Source organism: Ovis canadensis, chromosome 1 (assembly GCF_042477335.2).
Source record: "Ovis canadensis isolate MfBH-ARS-UI-01 breed Bighorn chromosome 1, ARS-UI_OviCan_v2, whole genome shotgun sequence".
NCBI classification, from domain to species: Eukaryota; Metazoa; Chordata; class Mammalia; order Artiodactyla; family Bovidae; genus Ovis; species Ovis canadensis.
The window spans coordinates 106,569,128-106,595,878 of NC_091245.1; the positions used below are offsets into that span (position 1 = coordinate 106,569,128).

The 26,751-nt window shown below is 41.9% G+C and overlaps 1 protein-coding gene across 3 annotated transcripts in view; it reads right to left on the bottom strand.

The window, feature by feature from the left end:
* The window catches only part of GON4L (gon-4 like), a 90,765-nt gene that overhangs the window by 14,042 nt on the left and 49,972 nt on the right, over positions 1 to 26,751 (bottom strand). For all 3 annotated transcript variants that reach the window (XM_069543884.1, XM_069543894.1, XM_069543887.1), the window contains exons 12-21: positions 23,156 to 23,257; positions 15,388 to 15,428; positions 14,680 to 14,783; positions 11,743 to 11,941; positions 11,132 to 11,218; positions 9,923 to 10,094; positions 8,037 to 8,181; positions 6,766 to 6,916; positions 2,213 to 2,329; positions 92 to 1,795 (exon numbers count right to left, since the gene is read on the bottom strand). In XM_069543884.1, coding sequence (XP_069399985.1) covers positions 92 to 1,795; positions 2,213 to 2,329; positions 6,766 to 6,916; positions 8,037 to 8,181; positions 9,923 to 10,094; positions 11,132 to 11,218; positions 11,743 to 11,941; positions 14,680 to 14,783; positions 15,388 to 15,428; positions 23,156 to 23,257 — 2,822 coding nt within the window. The remainder of the gene's footprint in view (positions 1 to 91; positions 1,796 to 2,212; positions 2,330 to 6,765; positions 6,917 to 8,036; positions 8,182 to 9,922; positions 10,095 to 11,131; positions 11,219 to 11,742; positions 11,942 to 14,679; positions 14,784 to 15,387; positions 15,429 to 23,155; positions 23,258 to 26,751) is intronic.

Below are 26,751 nucleotides of genomic sequence, written 5' to 3' on the forward strand. Positions count from 1 at the left end.
ACTATCTCTACTGGAAAAAGCAAGCAGGTGACCTATCAATAAATCTATTACTGAATCCACAAAATATTGGAGAAGAGTGCCCAACTCTCACCTGGAGTTCTGGGACAGAAAGTACAGATTCCTCAGAAGCTGATGACATCTCATCTTCCTCATCCTGGGTAAGGTCATCAAAGTCCTCTTCTTCCTCTTCCTCTGGCCCATCCTTCTCTCCTGCAGCTTCTGGTCCTGCTGGGGTCCCCACTGACTGACCATCGACGCTGGATAAGTCTTCAGGCTTCCCCAGGGGGCTGCTAAGCACCATTTCAGGGTCAGTGGAAAAGGAAGCATCCCTCGGGGACTCTTTGCTCACATCGCCTGAGTTTCCTTCACCAGGAGGCTCTTGAGAAGCTGAAAGGGTCTGAGCTGCTTGACTCCTCTCCTCCTCCTGCTGTAGGCCTGTCTGTTTCTTCCCCTCTCTAGGCCTGCCTGGCTCCTCACTTGGGAAGCCAGTGTCCAACTCCACAGAGCGTTCCTCCTTGATTTCATCATGGCTGTCCTGCTCCAGGGATCCGCCACAGGTGTCGTCCCCAGGGTCTTTAGGCTCCATCTTAACGATTTCCTCTAAATCCTCAGGGCAGGTGTTCAGAGATTCTCGTAAGCCCTGAGGCAATGGTTCAGGAGCCTGTCTCCCCTCCTCTGTTTTCATAACAGTCCAGCCATAGGCACTGCTCTCCGACAGCTGTTCCTGGCACACTCTGTCTGTAGCTGGAGGCCCTGGGCTGTGCTCCTCTTTGGGGAAGACAGCAGCACAGAGAGGAGAGGGTTCCCGAGGTTCTAATTTGGGTTCAAGGCCTTGAAAGGCATTTTTCCCCTCAGTCAAGGGACAACCTATGTCTACATTCACTGGGGCTTTATCTTCAGGGGTAGATGGTACAGAAAGATTCACAGAGGTGCCAGAGACAATTAAGGGAGGGATGGAGGAGGCCACAAGGGGCTGGTTCAACGAACAGGGGAAGGGAGCAGGGTTGACCAACAGCGTGGTGATGGGGATGGTCTGCGGACTTTGGGCCACAGCTGCACTGACAGGCTGCACCATGCTGCAGCCACCGCCGAGGCTCACAACCTTGACCGTGGTGGCAGGAACAGTGAAGAAAACAGGCGCAGGGCGGATGAGAGGGGCAGGCTTCAGACAGAGAGAGGCCTTGGGTCCCTTTCTCTTGGAGGCTCTCCGTTTCACACATGGCTTTCGAAACTTCGAAGGAGCAAGTGAGGGCAGCATTAGCTTGGGCACAGGGGCAGAGGAGAGCAAGGTCTGTGGCTCAGGCAGAGGGAAGCTGGTCCTGGCCTCAGCAGCTGTAGCTGGCAGCGCTGCTGGAGACTCAAAACTATCCCCCCCAGGGACCCCCAGAGGAGGGCCACCTGGCACTGCCTGTAAGACTGTGGCTGGCTGGATCAGGGGAGGAATCCGGACCACCATTTTGCTTGGAGGGGCTTCTGAGTGAGCTGACCTAGCTGGTGTCTTCCCAGAGCTGCAGCTAGGCTGGAGAGAGGGGCTGGGTCCAAAAAAGAAGGGCTTCAGGGTTGAGGACCGCTTCTGTCTCCAAGCCTTCCTAGAAAAACGGTTGGCAACTGGCTTTAACTTCAGGACTACACCCTTAGGCAGTAGCAGTGGATACCGAGTTTCACTCTCCAGTTCTGAGCTGCCTTTTCCTAGGCCTGGGTCTGAGTTGATTTCAGTGGTTCCGGTCACATTTCCGACCTCTCTGGCACCATCAGCTATGTGCCGCATTTCCTCTTGGATGGACGGCAGACTGGCCTAATGGGAATAAGAACACTCAGATATACCCCATGCTAGAGTTAGGGAAAAATAATTGGGCTTTCTAGATATTAGGTGCCTTTACAAGACAGTCTTAAGACTTCTTTTAAGAAGGATTTTTCTGCAGAATGGCAGATATTTCTAAGAAGACTACATCCCGATTTTATACTCTAGAAACTCCCTGAATTTCCTTTAAGAAACTATCATGTTAACCACTATTTTTAAAAGGTTAGAGAATCACTGGTAGGGGAGGGAGGGAGGGAGGTGGAGAAATAGGAGAGGAAAGGTGACTGAAGATTTCTTAAGTCCTAATTTTACAGCTAAAGCAGCAGAGGTGTAAAGCAGGCCTTGAACATCCTGCCAGGTTCGTAGTGACCAGAAATTCTGCTCTTGACACACTGAGGAGGAGCGCTGTACCTTTAACCAGAAAGGAAGCCGGTGTTCTTCCCTCTCTACAGGCGGCTTCCACTGATGCGGCTGGATCTCTTCACAGCACTTCATTAAGACGGGCAGCTGTTTGGTCTTCTTATAAAACTGAGTGTGAAAAAATAAAGCAAGAGTCACATTCCTTCTAGAAACTGCTCTCGTCAGGTTGAGGAGTATGGTGGGCAGCGGTCTGAGAAACACACACACACACACATATATATACACACACACAAAAAAACAGCATATACTGACTGCTCTGCATTTCAAATTAAGTTAATCTCCAATTAATAAATATTTTATCATTACTTAGTATCTTCTGATAAGCTCTATTCTGGTCACCAGAAAAGCTTAGGTCACAGAGAAAAGGAAGCGGATGGTTAGTCATCTTATCGAAAATTTGCTCCTGCTCAGCAGCCACAATGGGAGTGCCTTATTAATCCTTATCCTGACCACAGGGAAGCTTCCTTTTAAGCAAATAATGGTGCAAGGAATATTGGAAGGGAAGGAAAGAAGAACGGAAAGACTGAGACAGTTCAGTTTCCAGGGTGAACAAACAGGGGAATGAGCTTATGCTGACAATAAGCACTGGGCACTGTGTTACAAGCCGAGCATACAAATAAGGAGGCAATCCCTGCTCTCAAGGAGCTTACAGACAGTGGAAAGACAGTCAAGTACAAATCAGTGATGAGGGACTTCCCTGGTGGTCAAGTGGTGAAGGATCTACCATCCAGTGCCAGGGACTAGGTTCAATCCCTGCTCAGGAAATTAAGATCCCACACGCCTCAAGGCAACTAAGGCCATCGCCACAACTATTCACCCTGTGCTCTAGAGGCCAGTGGCAGCAACTACTGAAGCCTGCATGCCCCAGAGCCTGTGCTCCACAAGAGAAGCCACCACAACGAGAAGCCTGCATACAGCAGCTAGAGTAACCCCCACTCACCACCACCTAGAGAAAAGCTCACACAGCAGCAGAGACCTAGCACAGAAAAACACATAAATAAACAATAAAAGAAAGCAAACAAACAAATCAGGCGGATTAAACACACCCATTTGTCTCTATTCCCTGTGAAACGCCATGAAAACAACAGATGGGAAATTTTTAAAGATAAAAGGAGAAATGAAATAAAAGGTAAAAGTAACAAAATCTTCAAAGCTAAAGAGCCGACAGATAAGTGGCAAGTGACACAGGACAATGAAGAAAGCCAAATACCATGTGGAGAAAAGGTAAGGGCCAACTAAACTGATGTCAGAGACAGGCAAAAGGATAAGACAGCAGATACCTCCAGAAGTGGAAGAACTAAAAACTGGTCAAGATAAGGAAGACAGGTTTTAAATTTGTTGAAGGGGCAGTGAGACCCTGAATGCTCCCTCTTGTTTGATGCAGCCCTACCCTGGCAGAAGCCACGGAGCAAAGGACGGTCTCTCAGCTGAGGCTGTCAGGCACACTAGGACAGGTGTACAATGCTGGCCAAGCACACACGAGAAAACTCTAGCCTCCTTCCTCTACTGCTTTCCCACAAGCCTCTGCCACCAGCTATTAAAGAATAGTCAATAAACAACAACAAAAGCTATTAGCTATTATGACAGAAGAAGTAACAACTCACCTCAGCAGAAGGGTTAGAAAAAAACGATGAAATAATATCCCAGAAAATACAAGAAGAAGACAGAGTGAGGGGAGAAAAGAAGAAAGGCAAGACGAGGGGGCTAGCCTGAGAGGTCTGCCATCTGACCACTGAGCACCACAGGAGACAGCAACCAAAAGAAGGGGAGGAGACCAGCAATGCAAGACTCAAGTCCATTTCCCATACTGGGACCTGTGAGTTTCCAAAGCGAAGTTTATCAAGTACCTGGCGTAACTGGTAAAACCAGACACATAGTAAGGTATATTATCATGAATTTCAAAATACTGGAGAAAAAAGAAAACCCTATGTACTCCTAGAGGAAGAGAAAAAAACACATGTCAAATAAAGGTTCAAGAGTCAAAAGAACATCAACGTTCGAAAGAGCCGGTGCTAGAAACTAGAAGAAAATGGAGTCATTAAACTGTTCTGACTAAAGTGATTTTCAACCTAGAATGTTAAACCCACTAACGTGGGAGAAAAGAACACAGACATATTTCAAACTTTTAATTTTGAATAATTATAGTTTTGTAGACAGGTCTTATGTACATTTGTTACAAAGTAACAACAGTTATATATAAAAAGTAGGCATACAGCACAATAGCAAAACTGGGAAACTGCATTGGTCAAGTCATGTCACGATATACCATGAACACAAGCAATATCAATCTAAAAATTTTTTTCTCAAATATAGGATGTGCTCCACTAAAACAAGGCCAAAAAGTTGTGGGATTCAGAAATAAGAGGATCCGGACTTCCCTAGTGGTCCAGAGGCGAAGAATCCATGTGACAGTGCAAGGGACACGGGTTCAATCCCTGCTCCTAGAATATTCCCCACGCCGCAGGGCAACTAGTCCCCCACGACACCTCCAAGCCCACGCGCTGAAACTACTGAAGCCCGCATGGCCTGCAGTTTGTGACCTAGAACAAGAAAAGCCACTGCAATGAGAAGCCCACACACCTCAGCTGGAGGGGAGCCCCACTCTGCACACCCAGAGAGCAGCCTGTGAAGCCACAGAGAGCCAGCACAGCCAAAAGAGAAGTAAAGATACTCCTAAAGAGAGGGAGAGGAGGGCCAACCCAAGCAAGAGGCGAGACGGAACCCCAAAAGAGAAGTAAAGATACTCCTAAAGAGAGGGAGAGGAGGGGCCAACCCAAGTAAGAGGTAAAACAGAACCCCAAAAGTGAAGTAAAGATACTCCTAAAGAGAGGGAGAGGAGGGGCCAACCCAAGTAAGAGGTAAAACGGAACCCCAAAAGAGAAGTAAAGATACTCCTAAAGAGAGGGAGAGGAGGGCCAACCCAAGTAAGAGGCGAGATGGAACCCCAAAAGAGAAGCAAAGATACTCCTAAAGAGAGGGAGAGGAGGGCCCAGCCCAAGCAAGAGGCGAGACGGAACCCCAGGAGAAGCGCGAAGAGAAAGCCAGAGAAGATATCCGTGCGCAAGCCAAGAGAGCAGCGTGGGTCGAGCGGAGCGGCATCAGAGCGCCCTGCGGAGGACTTCGCAGGACGACGAGGGTGACGGCGGGGCACCTAAAATACCAGAGCATGCTGAGAAGAGAGTTATGAAACGTAAGCAGACTGCAATGAGCTGGTAATAAGTACATAGTAAACCAAGTCCCACTCACCCTCCAAAAATGCAATCATCAACCCAGGAGAAACAAAATACTCAGCAGGAAAAGCAAAGTAATCATGATACACCACCTGGCTCAGCTGTGAGGGGTTTTTACACACTGCTTATAATGTAAACTCTGGAAAAAATCCAGCTTACACTGAGATATAACTGAGGTGAAGCAATGAGAGTGTGGCGAGAACTGTCTTCATCTTCCATGGTTTCACTTTAACAGAGAAGGCCTAAATCCAAAAAATCAATTGGCAGCAATTCTAAGCATGCTACCTAGGTCCTAGACATAGAGGTGAATGGACCATCCCTGCAGAAACCTTGCTTAGCAGGAAATGGGGAGAAAAAGGATTGTTTTTCATGACAAGATTCACAGAGGTATTTTACTCTTTAGAGCAGTGGTCCCTGACCTTTCTGGCACCAGAGACCAATTCTGTGGAAGGCAATTTTTCCACAGGATGGGGTGGGGGACCCATGGATGGTTTTAGGATGATTCTCATAAGAAGCTGGCAACTAAGACCCTCCTGCGCACGCAGTTCACAGTGGGGTTTGTGCTCCTTTGAGAATCTACACTGCTGATGTGACGGGAGGTGGAGCTCAGGCGGGGTGTTAGCAACTGAGAACAGCTGTGTGGCCTGGGGACCCCCACTTTAAAGTATACTTCATAACCTTGATATAAATATCCAAGTATAAAGAATTAAGAAGGATATAAGTGGACTGTTGCCTACTCTGTGAAGAAGGTTTAGAGTGGGGAAAAAAAATGAACAGCTAGAGGAAAACAAATTTGATAAGTATTTTTACATTTGAACAATTTTGCAGAAATATCCATAACAGGGGAAGAAGATGGTACTCCATAGGAAAATAATATATCAATGTCCTTGGAAAGGAAAGAGGGCTAGTGAGCAATTAGGAGGGACTAGCGTTAGATAACGGAGAAGGCAATGGCACCCCACTCCACTACTCTTGCCTGGAAAATCCCATGGACGGAGGAGCCTGGTGGGCTGCAGTCCATGGGGTTGCTAAGAGTCGGACACGACTGAGCGACTTCATTTCATTTTTCACCTTCATGCATTGGAGAAGGAAATGGCAACCCACTCCAGTGTTCTTGCCTGGAGAATCCCACAGATAGGGGAGCCTGGTGGGCTGCCGTCTATGGGGTCGCACAGAGTCAGACACGACTGAAGCGACTTAGCAGCAGCAGCAGCAGCAGCGTTAGATAAAAGGCTGTTCACTGAGACTGAGAAAAAGAAAAGGAAAGGCTGCACTCAGCCAAGGTGCCCAGTGGAGCGTGCAGGGAGCACTTACTTTAATGATGTTGTCAGGAGCTCTGTTCATGTTGAGGTTCTTGATTCTCACTGTCAGCTGATGGGCAGTCTTGCAAGTGAGAAGGTACTTGCTGATCAGAGGCTTGGGAAACTCCGTCCCTTCAAAGTGCTTCAGTCCTAAAGCTAACAAACTGAGAAGCGGGCAGTGACACTCAATCTCGCTTGAGAGTCCATCCTGCTGAAAAGCCTCCCAGACGAACTCCACATTCTGCAACCTACTTCTCCTACATCTAAGTCTTGTACACATTAACGGAAACTCAACAGAAAATTTCAGATAATTACTGGGAACTAAGAAGGACTATGAGAGTAAGACTCAGTGAGGAGTTCGCATCAAGTGAGAAGAGGGAAAACCAAGCATAAATCACTAATAAATGTCACAACAATTTACAATAATAATACGAACAAAGTTTGAGAGAAGAAGAATGGCCCTAAAAAAACAAATATAAAATGAATATTGGGCACCATATTAGACATATTAAATCCACACCAACACCATCTCACAACATAACATACTCAGTTAGTTACCTGTATACATATTCGCTGACGGCAGTGGGGAAACACATCAAGAGCCAGGAAAGTGTTCATAACTGTTATCAAATAATCTCACTCTTGAGAATTTACCCAAAGAGATAAAAACTCAAAGAGTTTCAAAAGCCCTGTGCACAAAGATCCTTGGTGAAGCCTCATTTAGAACAGCTAAACAAGAAAGGGAGGGAAAAGTGGCAAACAAAAGGACTATGATAGGGCCGTTAATACTGCCTGAAAGGACAATATACAGAGACAAAAAAAAAAAAAAAAAGACAATGCTACAGCATGGAATGCAGAAAAGAAAGGTCAAGAATATCTTAAGTGGACACGACTGAGCGACTTCACTTAAATGACACTCACTTCACTTAAAAAAAGCAAAACAAAATTATACTTAAATTGCCAACAGTTACATAAATACAGAGAGAAAAATTATTGTGTAAGGGTTGTCAGGATAACGGATAAAAATGTTTTCCTTGAAAATTATCCGCTAACAGCATTATGAGGTTAGTTTTTACTATAAAAGACAAAAAACAACTTAAAATATTTCCAAAACGTGTATGCCATCCCCTGAAAAGAGCTGTATTTGGCACTGCTGGAACATGCACATACCGTAGCCCTCTGTCCATCTACACTGCTCTCCTTTGTGTCCATTCCTCATTATACAGTATAATCGTATTATCTCAGTATATTTTGTGCTTTTCTCCCCACCCAGTAAATCCTTACTTGTCTTCCGCCTTGGTGAAAAAAATCTTATCCTGGGGATTCTTGGCCTTCAGAGAACACACTGGAAGTAACTCTGGATACATGAAAACCTTGCTTGTGGCTAGGATCCAAGCCACTTGTTTCGGCAAACAGGGCAATTTACAGGCTATAAGAAAAAAAAATCATGATAAATGAAACTCCAGAACAAAAGAGGGCTTCACAAAAGCTTCTGAATGCATCTTGGCATTTAGAGAGAGCCAACCCTACCTAACGTGATGCCCTTCCATAACATACCCCTCTCCCAAAAGTCTCCACAATCATTATCAGCCTAACATGTATCAAAAAGATAAAGTTAAAAACTGATTGTCTTTTTGTTTCCTGTGTGAAACACTTAACACACTAAGAACATAAACACTTATAAAGTACCAAGTAATACCTGGCAACCCGCTCCAGTACTCTTGCCTGGAGAATCCCATGGATGGAGGAGCCTGGTGGGCTACAGTCCACGGGGTTGCAAAGAGTCGGACACGACTGAGCGACTTCACTTCACTTCAGCGTATGTTCAAAAAATTTTTACCTCCTTCCCCCTTTAAATCCTTGAAAGAAAAGTGACCTTCAACAATGCTTCCTTCCAGGATAAGATTCCAACTTCTTTAATCTCCCTCACAAATCTGGTATTCCAAATTTCTATTTGATTCTTACTCAACTTTCATTAAATTCTCCCAGATTCCTCCTGAGGTTGGGAACAAAAAAACCATAAAGAGCATGAGACAATTCAGTCTCATTCATTTCTATCTTGCTGTCTAAGCCTCTCAATTTCCAGGCATTTCTGTCTTTCCAGAGATAAATACCTCTAGAGCTATATTTCTGCTTGCAACAATGTTATTTTTATATCCCCAGAAGAAAAACACAGGACCCTATACATGTAACTTATAACTGTGCATGCACGCACAGTTGCATCCAACTCTTTGCAATCCTATCAGAGTAGCCCAACAGGCTCCTCTGATCAAGGGATTCTCCAACACAAGAATACTGGAATGGGTTGCCATTTCCCACTCCAGGAGATCTTCTCGACCCAGGGACTGAACCCGCGTCTCCACTGGCAGGCTGATTCTATACCACAGACCCACCTTCAAAGCCCAAGTTATAACTGTAGTCTGGTGTAAATTTTCATTACCAAAATATAACTAAAAAAGTTGTCTGTGTCTATCATATAATGCCCTTAAATTCAACTATAGTCTATTGAATTGTAAGAGTCAGGGATTTAAAATCAAATCCAAAGACAAATCTGAATCCAGATCAAGCCACAACTAATTTGCTAAGCCAGGAACAAATCAGAAACAAATATTTGATTAAGGGAATGGCAAATATTTACTTAAAACCAAAGACCAATGAACGGTAGAAATCAAACCTGGACATTTCTTTGAAATACTGAACAGGCAAATGTACAACATTTTTACTTTGTTCCTAACTCCCAAATCAACATAATTGGAGATACTACTATAATCATGGGAAATAAAATGATCCTAATGAAGAGAGTAAAAACCTAATAAATACAACCTGACTTTACCACTTGACTTTCACCTTTATCTTGATACCAGTTTGTCTTGCCCTAACTCCTAATACTTCCCCTCATGTCTATTTAAGTCCAATTATTAGCAATGAGTCCCGCATCTCTACCTCCCACATCCCTGTCCTGTTCACTGACTGCATCCTATACTTAAACCCAAGTATTATTACCTAGTTGTCCAAGTTAGGTAATGAACACAAAGGAAGGATAAAAGAGAGAGGAAAGAAATTACAAATACCCATCTCCTCCAACCCTAGGAAATTATTAGTGGTCTGTGGGATAAGACGGCCACCTCGCACTGCAAGAAAACACTTAGAGCAGACCATCTGTTCCCTACCAGTCTTCTTCACAGTCTTTCGAGGACTCCAGTCAACGCTGACATGTGTGCTGAAGTCTTCAATAAGCTTCATGGCTCCCATCAGGTTACAGGGTTGGAACAAGGTCTGAAACTTGGAGTTGAACTGATGATGGAGGGCGATGGAGCTTTGAGCAAAGGTTCCCAGCTCTTTCTGGGAAAATAGGACACAAAGGACATCTAAGTTCCAGACAATTAATACCAGTAGCCCTTAGCCTCTGAGAGAAAACCAGTCTTTCCTACAACAAAATAAAAACAGATAAAAGTCATCCTAAGGACTCTCATAATTAACGTTTTCCATCTAGACTGCTCTTTCGCTGAGTCCTCAGATGTTTAGGCGTCTGTGATCCGTTAATTTGCTCCTGTTTTATTCTAGTTTCAGGGCTCCTGAGCCTTTCGGATGTATGACCTAGCTCTCCAGCTGGAATTAAAATTCTTAACAGTGAGAGCCATTACCTAAAAGAGTAATAATAATAATTCTTTGTTTGTTTCTCTGAGTAACACCTAGAACAAGATATTTCTCATGATCCCCTGGACACAGTAAGAGGGAAACATAATCTACTGCCTATCCAAGGAAGTTCTGACTATGAGGCACCTCAGATTCCAGAGAGAATTACCTGAGAGGCAAAGAATATCGCTATTATTGCCCCCCAAGTTCACATTTTAAAATGTGAATTTTTTGCCCATTCCCTGCTGCTCACAGGATCTTATTTAGCTCCCCACTTAGGGAATGAACCTGGGCCCCAACAGTGAAAGCAACGAATCCTACACCACTGGACCACCAAGGAATTCCCCAAAATTTTAAATTAAAAGCCCTTCCTCCAAAATATTTCAAAATGCCATGAGCAAAATTAATTTTATACATAAAACACTGATATCAAGCTTAATAAATAAGGAATTCAATAAAAAGAGAAGTACAAAAGCCTAAGATGGGAGGATCTTCAGGTGAGGAAGAGCACCCAATAAAAAGGTAAGAGAAACAGTCACAGACAATTGAATACACTCTCTGTCCTTCATGGGAAGCAGTAACGTATGTTTTTACAGCAAACATAGGAAGCCATCCGAACATCTACCAATACAAACGGGAGAGGAGAATAAATGTCGCTTATGATGAGTCAACATCTGTGAGAAATGACTTCCTAACTAACTGCACACACAATTCTTTAGATTTAGGAATATCTGAAACCTTACAAGAAATATCCTGGTGGTACTGGCCTCCGAACTGAGACTGGGGTTGCAACTGGCGAGAAGGTGAATTTGAGTCAAGAGCTGAACATGCTGGGGAGGGAAAGAAAATAATACAGTGTGACATGTTATGATGTTGTCATCTCAGGAACCCAGAAGACCTTACCAAGATGTTCGTGACTTTATCCTACATGTTTTACTCTGTAGAGAGACTATGAGAACAACATAGCACCTTGGTGTAAACGTTTTTTCTCAGATGTGTTTTACCTGAACAAACTGACAGAACCAGGAGAAATGTAACTTCAAACTAGAGGGACTAAGATAATAAAAGAAAAATTAAAAAAACCTACTCTGGCAGTTAAGCTGTGAAATTCAGAAAGATTTCTAGATTCTTAGAAATCTATCATTCTGAAAACTATCAGAGTCCTGACATGCATTCTGACCTGAGCCATATAGACATGAACGCGGTGGCCTTTCAAGGTCCTGACTGACGTGAAGATGCTGTGGTCCTGTGGTTACCAAGACACCTATTTCTGACTTTCACAAGCTGCTAATTTTTGGCTTCATCTCAAAAGATGAAGGTGATCCAATATTAACATTACCAAGAAGAGCCTTACCTGCTGCATCTGCTGCTGCAGCCTCTTCCTCTGCGCTGGGTCTAGAATCAGAGTTTGATGAACCTTCTCCCTCTGGGGCTTAACCCTCTCTACTTCCTGCTGCTGTTTGGCTGAAGATTTCTTCATCTTCAGCTGTTCAAGTAGCTCCTTCACGGTGCGATGTTGCTCATTTAGTAAGTTGGCCAGTGGCTCCTCAAACCTATCCCCCACAGGGAGATGACTGGATTTGAATATTTCCATGGGTCCAAAACAACATCCAGTTCCCTCCTACCATGGGCTAAGCCAGTCTGAGCAACTTCCATCTACTGCTAATCCTCAAGTCTCACTTTAGCCAACAGGCAAACTCCTAGCCTACCCAAATCTTCTCCCATAGTTGTTAGCAAAGATTCAAATAAGATGGTTCTGAATCGTCCTCCACCTATTCTTCTACAATCAGTACTCTAAGTAATATATTAATAAAGGTAAAATTGAACTAAAATCTAAACATACAGTAACGTCTGGATAACAAAGCAGCCAAGGAGCTAATAGGAACCCACGATTTTCACATCCCACAGAGAGTTACATTAATCAGGGCTTATTCTTAATGGTGGTACAGAATCTTCCCAAAGCACAACATCTGTTCTCTAAGCTAGCTGTTTGTTACTCCCACCCCAGGTCTAGCATTTCCTGTAGTCCAGCTCCTATTCATTCAGGCTGCCCTGACTTCCTTTCTTAAAAACTCAAAGATTTTCTAGCATGGAGTAGAAAGGGCATAAATTAAAACATATGGTGCCTACACGCATGCTAAGTCACTTCAGTCCTGTCTGACTCTTTGCGACCCTATAGACTGTAGCCCACAAGGCTCCTCCATCCATGGGATTTCTCAGGCAAGCATACTGGAGTGGGTTGCCATTTCCTAACTCCAGGGGCTCTTCCTGAAACATGGATTGAACCCACATTTCCTGCGTCTTCTGCACTGGCTGGCGGGTTCTTTGCCACTACTGCCACCTGGGAGGCCCTAAAGTACATGGCAGCTCAGGTGAACAGTGAGAAGGTGGTTCAGGCATTACGCTACCAAGCATTAGCCTCTGAATAAATTCCTCCTCCAAGCTTTCTTTCGCTACCCTCCCCCACCTGTACCTCCTGAGAGGCAGAGAGAGACTGTCAGGGGCTGAAGTGAGAATCCAAATGCTAGTTCTGAGGCAGACGCAGAAGACACTCAAGTGATTAAGCAAAAGTTGCTACTCTATGAAATCAGCATACAACCTGCTCAAGCAGCTATGACCAGCAGGTTATTGTAATTCAATAAATCCTCTAGACTGTAGCAAGAGCTAAATGATAATATTTTTTTCAATAGCCTCTGAGGATAAAAACTATGTTTCTTTTTACAGTATTTACTGCAAGAATGGACAGGCACAGGGTGAAAATCTAAAGAATGAGACTGTCCTCCATACAGTTTTACTGAGAACTGAAAACTCTGGATTATCTGCATAACTAGCAGAGGAACAGAAGAACAGAAGCAGGAAAAAAGCTAGATAAGGAAAAGAGCCTGCACCTGATTCTAGGAAGAATTACTTGGATGGACAGGCAATAAGGGGAGCACAGTTAGCACTTTCCATGTGATATTTTAATTATTCAAATATTAAGCTAGGTTAGCATTTCCAGCTGAAAAAAAAGCAGCAGCAGCCCAAGCAGAGCAACTAAATATCAGAAGGTAACTGAACTGGAATAAGAATTTTTAAGTAATTATGTAATTCCCAAATTTTTAAAGTTCATACACAGAGGTGCATGGTGGAAATGAAATATGTTTACTGATCAAATCCCATGATAAAAAGTGCTTAGGTTCTATTCTGCTACACTAGAATTTTTTTCTATGAAATGTTGGGAGAAGTGGGTCAAAATACAGACTCTAAGATATCTTGAAAATGTTCTCCAAAAGAGAGAGGTAAATATGTAAGGTGACAGAAGTATTAATTAACTTCATTGGGGAAATCCTTCTGCAATTGATATGTATATTAAATCATCACACTGTGCACTTTCAATGCTTTCCAATCTTATCTGCCAGTTATAACTCAACAAACCTGGGCAGGGGGGAAGGAACTCTTGAGATTTCTTTTGTGATTATATTATGGTATTTAATGTAATGGAGAATGGCTGATGCTTCTGACTTTTACACATTGGTTAGTGTACCTTGTCTTTTTCACTAAATTGCACGTTACCTGAAGGTCTAGCTTTCAGATGGATCCAGAGCTCTCCAGTTAAAGCACAAGACTAATTAAAGGCTATGAATCCTTGGGTTTTGCTTTGTTCCACCCAAGGCACAAACCATACCCTGACATCTAGCCAATACCTAATGACAGTATGCTGCTACTCCGAATGAATAACAACAAAGTACGGATGAACTCTGCAAACTCATCACAAATATAGGGGGAAAAATTAAAGCCTCTACCTTCTGGGTGGGACAACAGAAGTGCTAATTCATGTGAAGAGGACAGTAAACATATTTCAGACTCCAGGGCATTACCGCAGGTGCTTCATGGTTTGTTCAGTTAATGCCCTGGAGATTAACGAAGGTTCATTAACTTTTACTAGATGTTAACAGCAAACAGAAGAACAAAAGGGACATGGTGGCTATTAAACTTTGGGGTAGCTTCTGTGGCTGGCCACACAGAGTCCTACACACCTCTCCAGCACCACTCCCCTGGAGAAGCTGCTATGGATGCCAGCTACTGCTTTTTCTCCCTTCCCAAACAGATACAGCTTGGTCTAGAGCTGCACTGCCCCATAAGAAGGAGAATTATTCACTTCACACCCAACACCCCCATGGGGCTCAGCATCCTTATAACAGTAACAGCAGGTAGTCAGGGATGAGAAATTGTTAACCAAAACTTCTCAAAACTCCCTCTCAGACATACACTTTTCCTCTACTCTAGCTTTCAAGGTCTTTGGTTAGCCTACCGTAAGGCTTGAGGGGTATTAAAGTTAGGCCGAGGCTCAGCCACACGTTCCTCCTCTTCTGGGCCGTCATCTTCCATGTTGGAGAATCCCATCTCATCTTGAAACTGAGGGCAAAGGAAAAGAAGGATTTTCCTGGGGAATGGGCATGTAAAAGTCACTTCAGCAGTGACAGGGGAAAATGAAGACTAGTTTACAGGACTTCAATAATGCTAGCACACAGAAAGAGCTTGCATTGGAATCTCTCTCACTTCTGGGCTTGCACAGTTCTGCACACGGAATAATCTTTATGCCAGAAAAAAAGTTTCTCTATCACCTTGTAGTGGTAAAAGACACACCACAGATAACTCGAAATGATCAGATTATCTTTTAAGAGAGAAATGTACGAGAAAGGGAATTATCTGTGCTCAGAATAATCTAAAATTCGTTTGCAATCTTTAAGGATTATCATGTGATAGTTGAAGAGGCTATCTAAAAGCTTAAGGAAAACTTTACTAAGATATGGAAAATCAAAGTTTATTAGTTACCAAAATCTCCTGTCATTACATTCTCTCTTGGGTGGACTAAAAGGAGAATGGGTCGGTCAGACCACCGTTCTGGAGAGAGGGGCCCTGAGACTAAAGGACAGAGCTTGCTGAAGAATCCAAAGCTCTTTGGCATAGAATCCAGAGCTTTAGTATCCAGAGCTCTCATTCAAAGATCATTACTCACAGTTTCAAACAGCTCTTCCATCAGTTCATTCACTTCCTTTTCTGCAAAAAAGCCAAACAGTATTTTGTTGCCACATGTTTATTTCATTTTGCAATACAGGAAATTTCAAGAAAACAAAGAAAGTTTTTTTCAGCAAGGCTTTTGACAAAATCTTCATATGTATTAGTATCCATCATTCACTCATTCATTTAAAAACATTTATTGAACAACTATATGCCTTAATCTCCATTCTAGATGCTCAGATACATGACAGAAACTTACTCTTATGAAGCTTAAATTCTAGTGAGAAAACAAACAAAAACGTAAGCTAGATGATTTTATAATGAGATAAATTCATAGTCTGTTGGCCTATCCTACTGAATGGAATCAAGAGAGAAGTCTCCAGTAGTGTGTCAAAGGACTCTATCTTTGGGCCTGAACTATTCAGCAATCCCATCCAGAACCTAAAACACCCAGAAAACACACTTATCAAATCTGCAAATAATATAAAGCTAAAAGGGATCACCAGACCAACAGATGACAGATTCAGAGTTCTAATTTTCTCAAATTAATTGGATGAAATATAATGGGGATAAATTTAAAGTCTTACATTTAGGATTTTGAAAAATAAGCTTCTTAAGTGCACAAAAAGATCAATATGACACAATGGCTCCAAAACAGTGCTTGTGACCAAGAAGGCAAGCATATCACTGAATCACAACAGAGTGTGATCATCACTATAAAAGCCCTTCTCAAGAGGGCATTAAAAAAAAATAAAATCCAAATGTTGGTGAGGATGTGTAGCGACTGGAACTCTAAAAACAATGTGCAAGGAAAGAGACTTTGAAAAAAGGTCTGGCAATTTCACAGAAAACTGAGTATAGGTCTACTTTATGACCAATGATTCCTCCCCTAGACAGCTGACCCAAAAGATATGAAACATTTGTCTGCAAAACTTTTAAAGAAAGGTCAGAGCTATCTTTATTCAAGATAGCTAGAAATCAGAAATAATGAGAAATAAATTGGTATATTTATACACTGGACTCCTACTCAGCGATAAAAAGGAAGGAAATTAAGTAATACAAGCAATATTCATGAATCTCAGAAACATCATGCTAAATGAAAGATGCTTACGTAACAGAACAATACTATGATTCCATTTACATGAAGTTTTAAAAGAGGCAAGTCTAATCTATGATATAAAAAAACAGAACAGTGGTTTCACCAGGGAGGATGATGTGGGGACTGATTTGGAGGGACAAGTAGGTGCTTTTGGGGTGATGAATCTCTATCTTCTTAGGGGTTGAGTACACCCCCCTAACAAAGGCACAACAAACCTCACTGAATGGTACACTAAAGATTTCTATACTACAGTATGTGTACATTACCTAAAAAGAAAATCTGTAAAGAATACTGAGTTCTAATTAATGATATGCATGCTAAAATGTTTAGATATCTACAACTCACTATGAAATGCTTTAAAAAAACAAACAAGGATTAACAGATGGATAGAGAAATAGATGGAGAGCTGCATAATTAATATATGAAAACTTCACTGCAGAAGCTAGGTGGTGGGTATATGGGTACGTGTGTGTGCGCTAAGTCACTTCAGTTGTGTCCAACTCTTTGCGACCCTATGGACTATAGCCCATCAGGCTCTTCTATCCATCGGATTCTCCAGGCAAGAATACTATAGTGGGTTGCCATACCCTCTTCCAGGGGATCTTCCCAACCCAGGGACTGAACCCTATCTCCTGAAACTCCTGTACTGCAGACAGATTCTCTACCACTGAGCTACCGGGGAAGCCCGGGTATATGGGTGTTCATATGTTTGAAAAGTTTCATAAAACCATGTAATGCAGGAGAAGTTTTCTTAAATATAAAGGCTAATATCCAGAGGAAGGTAACTTGGGTGCTGAAGTGTGGAAAGTCTGACATTTAGAGAACTGAAGAAATTTGGTATGTTTAGCATAGTAAAGAAAAACATAGTAAAGAAACATACTATACTGTGTACACTTGGTAGTAAGTTACAATTTTTAGGAACAAAGGAAAAACAGAGACATATAGAAGATTCAGGTTTAGTAAGGAAAATGTTAATTGAGGAGGTGTTCAAGAGCAGGACACAGCATCTGCAGAATTGAAGAACTCCCTGTCACCAGAGGTTCCCAAACAGATTGAAAGGTCACATCAGAGAAGCTATGAACAAATGCTTAAGTGGGAGAAAAACATACATAATCACAGAAGCATTCCAAACTCTGTGATTCTAAGCTTCTTTATTTTTAAATTTTTATCATCCACATAAGTCCTTTTAAAAAGACTGAAATTAAATATGATAATGTAAGACAACAAGGGGTAGAAACAAAATTAAAATTCTATCCCAGTTTTTACTTACAATCACAGAACGTTATGACTAGAAAGAAGGACCCTCCATTCAGGCATCCCAGGAAAGTCTACTCTTCAGCAAATATTTTGTCAGCACCGTGAAAAACACTTGCTCAAAGGCAATAAACAATACAAAAATCGTGAGAAACTCACAGTCTAGTGGAGGAGACAAGATATAAGTAAGCAATTATGAGAGAGATGAGCATTAAAAATGACATATTAAATCACATGGAATACAAAGCAAGAAAGTCAATCAATGAGGAGGATATCACCGAGAAATTACAGTTGATTCTTAAACAACATGGAATTGAACTACATGGGTCCACTTATATGCAGAGTTTTTTCAATAAATTTATTGGAAAAATGGAAGGGGATGTGCAACAATTCGAAACAACTCTCAGACAAACCGCAGTCTAGAATACGAAACATTTAAGAGAAAGCGAGGTATGTCATGAACACACACACTATATGTAGATACTAGTCTACTTTATCATTAACTATCGTTAAAATATACACAAATCGACTCTGCAAGTTAAAATTTATCAACACTTATGCAAACGCAGACTACACAAAGTACCACTGAGATAAACACAAAGATTCAGTAGGAAATCGTAACTGCATAAAGTTAACGGTGGCATATACTGTACTTCTGCAATAATTTCATAGTTACCTCCTGTTACTAGCTGAAGTCCAGAAGCACAGTCATGACATTACAAGAAAATGCTCAATTGCCTGATATGTACCAGAGACTATGGTCTAGTTTATGACCAGGACCATCCTTTTCTATAAAGCTGCTCACCCCCAAAGCCTTGAAAGAAAAGGATAAATAGGAGTTACCAGTCTTTGGATATATAAAAAAGAAGGCCCTTTCTCTGGATTGGTTTCATCAATGCTTTGTCCCTGAAGTCAGGAAATACCTTGTGTTTTAAGCTTCTTTTGATATTGGACAATGCGTCTGGCCACCCAGAGCCCAATGAATTCAACACTGAAGGTGTCTTAAGTGGTCAACTCGCCTCCAAACACGTCTCTAATTCAGCCTTCAGATCAGCAGTTATAAGGATCTTTAAGCCTCATTATACGTGATACTCTATGGAAAGGATTATCAATGCTACAAGAGTCCTCAATGAAGAGAATATAAGTCTGGAAGAAGGATTACACTATTGAAGATGCCATCGCTGTTAAAGAAAAACCCAAGAAAGCCACCAAACCTGAAACAATAACTCCCCACTGGAGAAAACTGTGTTCAGATGTTATGCATGCGTTCACAGGATTTACAACAGAGCCAATCAAGGAAATTACGAGATTGTTAATATAGCCCAAAAAAACATGGGCGTAGATTCAACTTTTGGATCTTAGAGAAATTCAAGAGCTAACAGACACCACACCAGAGGAATTAACAGAAGATGACTTGATGCAGTGCTTCCAGACCAGTGCCAGACCATGAGCAAGAAGACAAAGGAGAAGCTGTGTCAGAAAACAAACTGGTGCTAGACAATCTGGCAGAAGAGTTCTGATTATTCAAGACTCCTTTTGATTTCTTTTACATGAAGTCTTCATGATATATAGACTCTGAAACCAAAGCATATGGTGGGGAGAGGGATTGGACCATACAGAAACATATTTAGAGAAATGAAAAAGCAAAAAGTCAGAGAGAAATGATAACGTATTTCCATAAAGTTACACTCTCGGCCACCCTTTCCTCCTCCACCACCTCTTCTGCTTCTGCCACCCTTGGGAGAGCAAGACCAAGCCCCTTCTTTCTCCTCGTCTTCCCCAGCTGATTCAATGTGAAGACAAAGAGGACAAAGGCCTTTATGATGATCCACTATGACTTAATGAACAGTAAACAGTCATCATGCCTACAGTTAATAAACTTATCTGTGGTGGATGTGTTTGCCTTTATGTGAAAATTCAATAATTGTATGGCAAGAAGGGTATGAGATGTTTTTGTGTCATCATCATTATCATTTCCCAAGTATTAGAAAATCCTGTGCAAGACTTGTAACCTATCCTTACATAGGCATAAAGTGAGTGATAAAACATAAAATTAACTACATGATAGGGCTTCCCTGGTTGCTCAGACAGTAAAGAATCTGCCTGCAATGCAGGAGACCCAGGTTTGATCCCTGAGTTGGGAAGACCCCCTGGAGGAGGAAATGGCAACCCATTCCAGTATTCTTGCCTGGAGAATTCCATGGACAGAGGAGCCTGGCGGGCCACAGTCCACGGACTTGCAAAGAGTCGGACATGACTGAGCAACTTACACTTTCACTTTCAACTATGTGTTAGTTTTATTACTGATTCATAATTATGCTTTCAAACAATTACATTATCTTGCAGTATGCCTCTCTCTTGTAATAAGAGAAATCCTGTAACAATCTACCACAATTATAAAAAATTTAACAGTGTTTCCAATCCTGTTCATGAATATGACTGTAATGTTGTTCAGGTGCTAAGTCGTATCGAACTCTTTGTGACTCCAAGGACTGTACCACCTCTGGCTCCCCTGTCCTTCACTATCTCCAAGAGATCGCTCAAATTCATGTCCACTGAGTCAGTGATGCTACCTAATCATCTCATTCTCTGCTGCTCCTTTCTCCTCCCGCCCTCAATCTTTCCCAGTATCAGGGTCTTTTTCAATGAGTCAGCTCTTCCCAGCAGGTGGCCAAAGTACTGGAGCTTCAGTTTCAGCATCAGTCCTTCCAATGAATATTCAGGGTTGATTTCCTTTAGAATTGACTGGTTTGATCTCCATTCAGTCCCAACAGTTCAAAACCATCAATTCCTCAGCACTTGGTCTTCCTTATGGTCCAACTCTGACATCTATAGATGAATACTGGAAACACCAGAGCTTTGACTATATGGACCTTTGTCAGCAAAGTGATGTCTCTGCTTTTTAATATTTTGTCTTCCAAGGCAAATGTCTTTTAATTTTATGGCTGCAGTCACCATCTGCAGTGATTTTAAAGCCCCACCAAAAATGCTACTGCTTCCACTTTTTACCCTTCTATTTGCCATGAAGTGACGGGAGTGAATGGCAGGATCTTAAGTTCTTTTTAAAGACTGTAATATTGTATGCCATAAAAATTTTATAACAATTCTTTCAGCAGGGTATTGTGAAGCAATTTTATCAATTACACTACATCAAGCTATCATACTGCTGCTTCTTCATTAGCTTTAACTGTACGGACCTTTGTCGGCAAAGCGATGTCTCTGCTTTTTAATATGCTGTCCAGGTTTGTCATAGCTTTCCTTTCAAGGAGCAGACATCTTTTAACTTCATAGCTGCAGTCACTGTCCACAGTGATTTTGGAGCCCAAGAAAATAAAGCCTGTCACTGCTTGTACTTTTCCCCCTTTTGTTTGCCATGAAGTGATGGGACCTGATGCCATCATCTTAATTTTTTAATGACTGTAACACTGTATGCCATAACAATTCATTTATCTATAGGCAAGAGTACTGTGAAGCAATTCAATCAGCTACACTAGGCTATCATCAAGCCATCACAGTGTTGCTTCTTCATTATCAGTACAAGAATCCTTACACCAGTAAATAAACATGAATTTCTTTTTCACATTATCTTTTCATTTTTCATATCCAGTGCTTGTGACATGTATGTCTACAGTGTTCTGTGTCATATGAGATAATATTAATGTAGATACTGACAGATGATTCATCTTGTAAACAGATTAACACAAACTCACATTTGGCAGTATGGATAAAACAGTAGTATAAAAACGTATTTTGTCTTCCTTATGATTTCCTTTATAACATTTTCTTTTCTCTAGCTTACTTTATTGTAAGAATATACTACATAAAACACATTACATACAAAATACATGTTAATCAACTATTTACTGTATTGCTAAGCCTTCAACAGGAGGCTACTAGTAGTTAAGTTTAGGGACAGTCAAAACTTCCAGTCAGATTTTTCACTGCACACTGGTTTAGCACCCCTAGCCCCCAAGCTCTTGAGGTCAACTGAAGAAAGTCACAGACAAACAAAAGGGGAAGGCAAATGTATTCCAGGATGAGAACTAAACTGGAATGCAATCTCCTACTTTTCTGCTTCAAGCAAATAACGTTTCATAAGCACCAGCACACGACACTGTGGACCAGTCACTCCTTCCTGACTCTTCCGTTGGTTTCTGAAACACAAGACTTTCTTGGTTTTTCTCATACTTTCCTAGACAATCCTTCACAGTTTTCTCAAAATCTAAATCCTCAAGCTGTTTTTTTCTACACTTTCTCTTTGATTCTTGGTGTTTTCCTTTCAATGTTTCTTCTGACCTTAACTGTCATAAGATACCAAAATAAATGGAAGACCTTCATAAAGAAAATGACACTCTAATCTCAAAAACAATATGAAAGATGAACTAAAGCAACAAAACAGAACATTTAAAAGATTGTGCTTACATAGTTCTTTCTGCACAAAGACCTACATTATTTAGGTACGTAATAAATACTTCTGGATACTGATAAATCTTTCTTCATAACCTTGTCAAGAGCCAACATTTTACCTTCACCGTATGGTGTATATTATCCAAGCACAGGGACTTGCACACACTCAATACAAATCAACAGTTCCTGAAACATGTTATCCATTATTAGCAAACTAGCAAGGGAATAGTTTTTTTTTTTTTTAATGATTCAAGCCAAGTTATTGTTTCCCATGCCTCCAATCTTGCTCTTTACCCACCAAAATCAATACATTAAACTGGCATTAAATCAAAATAATATTTGTAAAATCCAAATCAGTTCCTATTGATTTCCTGCTTAAAACTTTTTGACCTTTCTTTTCTGACAGATTGAAAATCAAATCTAAGGTTCTCCATGAACTGAACATTGCTTAACTTTCTACCACAACTCAGATAACTAAATCAAACTACTTACTATTTTCAAAATACATGTATTGCTGTTTCATAATTTCATGGTCTGCAAAAACTCTATTTACAAAATCCCTCTCTGCCCCCATTCACCAAAACCTTCTTATTGCTCCTTCTAAACTAAGGTGAATCATTTTGTGAGTCATTTCCCAAGCCATAGTATACATAGGACACTATACCCTCTTTTAGGCCACCAATATATAAGCTATTATTATAGCACCTATGACTTTGTACTGTAACTGTTCCTGTCTGTATCCCCCTACTAAGCTGACATCCTACAGGCAGAAGCCATGTCTTACTCATTTTGGTACAATCACTGCCAAATACTGGACTCAATACATGACTGTGAGATGTTGACAGGATTCCTGAATATAGATGTAAATGTAAAGAATTATAGAAATAAATAGGCAGAGGAAGCTTAAATGTCTTGAGTGGGCTGCTTTACCCTCAAAACTCTGCAAAGTAAACAAAGCTAGATGTGGAAAAGTCAAGAGCAGGACTCATAACACACACAGACTCACTGGTGATTCTTACTGCCCGGTCAGTGCGGAAATCCTCGGTGTCTGGTTCGTCAAGGTCTTCCAGGAAATTATATTCTGGATCATCATCATCATCTGCTTCATCTAGGAAAAAAAAAAAGTTTCAGACACTTATTCAACTGTAAACTCATATCTCTGAAGAATATTAAGATGTTCAGCACCACAGGAAATCTATTCCAATAAAGCACATTTATTCTGAAGTTTTTTGTTTTTTTTTTTGGCCACACCATGTGGCTTGCAGGATCTTAGTTCCCTGACCAGGAATTGAACCCAGACCCTTGGCAGTGAAGGCAGAGTCCTAACCAGTGGACCACCAGGGAACTCCCTATTCTGAAGTTTTTAAACTACTTACTCTCCTTTTCCTCAGTGCCTGTGTATAGATCATTTCCCACAGCTGACTCATCTCACCTATTCTCCCCACTAAGCTAAGTTCCTTCCTTCCTCCAAACAAGACTTAAAGTTCTCAAAATGCAGCCAAAGTCAAAAAAGTGAACATATAATTTATCTCAATAAACTCACTTAGAGTAGTGCATCTCATTAAAATATTTTTGCAAAATTCTTTATACAAAGGCATTGACAGTAAAAGAAAAAAAAATAACCCAATTCCCGATAATTAAGGAATGACTATACTTAAGATGCCTTAGTATAAGATAGAAGATACATGCAGAATTTAAGTATTATATACATGTTCAACATATACATGACAAAAGGATAACACAACACTCATATAACACTCGTAAGCGTGAAGAAATTATATCCCTACAATAAGACTCAGAAACAGCTAAAACTACACAAAATACTAAACATTTGTTATATAAGAATACAGAAATACAGATATTCTTCTCCCTCATAATCTTCTCTAATGTTGATGCTTGAATCATGTCTTTTAGATTCTGTCTCACTGTTCACACATTGTTGGCACGGCACAAGCGGGGAAGCTGGAAGCAAACTCGAGTCATAGGAACTGCAGACGTGTGTCTTCCCTCCAGGCTGGCACAGCGGCCACAGTAGCAGACACGCTATACTCTCTCGTGGTTGACCTGGTCAACACACAGCCACAACGCAGCCTCAAGGGCTTTTCAGGTGGAGCTTTCGTATGTTTACAGAAAAAAAGTGGCCCATGACCAAGTGGGTACATCCGACATTCATGCACAGTGCTATAAATGATCTCAGCTGCTGCCTAATCATGTGATTACAAAACGAGAGGCGAGTGAGAGAGGCCGTGGGGCAAGAAAGCCTGACCATCAGCGTCTTGGCTAATCTGCTCTTTCCTTACATTCCACCTGTTCAGGGTCTCGCCTCACAATCCATTCCTTACATTCCACCTGTTCAGGGTCTCGCCTCACAATCCATGTGCAGTCCATCTTCCATGATACCCCCTTGGTGAGTTAACACAGACCCTCGATCCCACATTCTACACAGCAGTAGATGCTACGACAAACAGTTACATCCCCAATACAGAGCAAAACCCAACGCCTGGTGTCACCTGGAACTCATGTTGCAGTCCTTGCCCTCGTGGGGCTAGAAGAGCCACCCACTACATGTGGAGTGCCTTTATCTTCCACGGCCAGCCCACCGTCTGCCCTTGTGAGATTGCAGGAAAGCCTCGACAGAGGCAACTCCACCCCTGCAGGGCTTTTCACTAAGGACCCGCAAAACCACCCACAGGCACCAGGCCGACCCATTCAAAGAGGGATTTCTGCAGCATTCATAGCCCACCCACGATTCCTTCCAAATGCTTTCACACTTCTAAATCTGCAACAGAGTCAGAAGTTAGTAACACATCATAGCACACATCCTTCACAGAACCCTGTTCTAAACCTAGGACACAGCCTTCACAGTACACTGTTCTAAATCTGCAAGACAGGACACAGCTAGATCTAAAGACAGGACACAGCCAATACAGTATACCTTCACACAAATCAGCCCACATTTGCACCTGTGTAACCCCAAAGCAACCTCAATATGCCAGCAAATTTGGAAAAATCAGCAGTGGCCACAGGACTGGAAAAGGTCAGTTTTCACTCCAGTCCCCAAAAAAGGCAATGCCAAAGAATGCTCAAACGACCGCACAATTACACTCATCTCACATGCTAGTGACTTCCCTGGTGGCTCAGACGGTAAAGCGTCTGTCCACAATGCGGGAGACCTGGGTTCAATCCCTGGGTCGGGAAGATCCACTGGAGAAGGAAATGGCAATCCACTCCAGTGCTATTGCCTGGAAAATCCCATGGACAGAGGAGCCTGATAGGTTACAGTCCATGGAGTCGCAGAGTCGGACACGACTGAGCGACTTCACTTTCTTTCTTTCACATGCTAGTAATGCTCAAAATTCTCCAAGCCAGGCTTCAGCAATATGTGAACCATGAACTTCCAGATGTTCAAGCTGGTTTTAGAAAAGGTAGAGGAACCAGAGATCAAATTGCCAACAACCGCTGGATCATCGAAAAAGCAAGAGAGTTCCAGAAAAACATCTATTTCTGCTTTATTGACTATGTCAAAGCCTTTGACTGTGTGGATCACAATAAACTGTGGAAAATTCTGAAAGAGATGGGAATACCAGACCACCTAACCTGCCTCTTGAGAAACCTGTACGCAGGTCAGGAACAACAGTTAAAACTGGACATGGAACAAAAGACTGTTTCCAAATAGGAAAAAGAGTACATTAAGATTGTCACCCTGCTTATTTAACTTCTATGCAGAGTACATCATGAGAAACACTGGGCTGGAAGAAGCACAAGCTGGAATCAAGATTGCCGGGAGAAATATCAATAACCTCAGATATGCAGATGACACCACCCTTATGGCAGAAAGTGAAGAAGAACTAAAAAGCCTCTTAATGAAAGTGAAAGAGGAGAGTGAAAAAGTTGGCTTAAAGCTCAACATTCAGAAAACGAAGATCATGGCATCTGGTTCCATCACTTCATGGGAAATAGATGGGGAAACAGTGGAAACAGTGTCAGACTTTATTTTTTTGGGCTCCAAAATCACTGCAGATTGTGACTGCAGCCATGAAATTAAAAAACGCTTACTCCTTGGAAGAAAAGTTATGACCAACCTAGACAGCATATTGAAAAACGGAGACATTACTTTGCCAACAAAGGTCCGTCTAGTCAAGGCTATGGTTTTTCCAGTGGTCATGTATGGATGTGAGAGCTGGACTGTGAAGAAAGCTGAGCACCGAAGAATTGATGCTTTTGAACTGTGGTGTTGGAGGAGACTCTTGAGAGTCCCTTGGACTGCAAGGAGATCCAACCAGTCCATTCTGAAGGAGATCAACCCTGGGATTTCTTTGGAGGGAATGATGCTGAAGCTCAAACTCCAGTACTTTGGCCACCTCATGCAAAGAGTTGACTCATTGGAAAAGACTCTGATGCTGGGAGGGATTGGGGGCAGGAGGAGAAGGGGACGACAGAGGATGAGATGGCTGGATGGCATCACTGACTCGATGGACGTAAGTCTGAGTGAACTCTGGGAGATGGTGATGGACAGGGAGGCCTGGCGTGCTGCGATTCATGGGGTTGCAAAGAGTCGGACACAACTGAGTGACTGAACTGAACTGAACCCCAAAGCAGCCC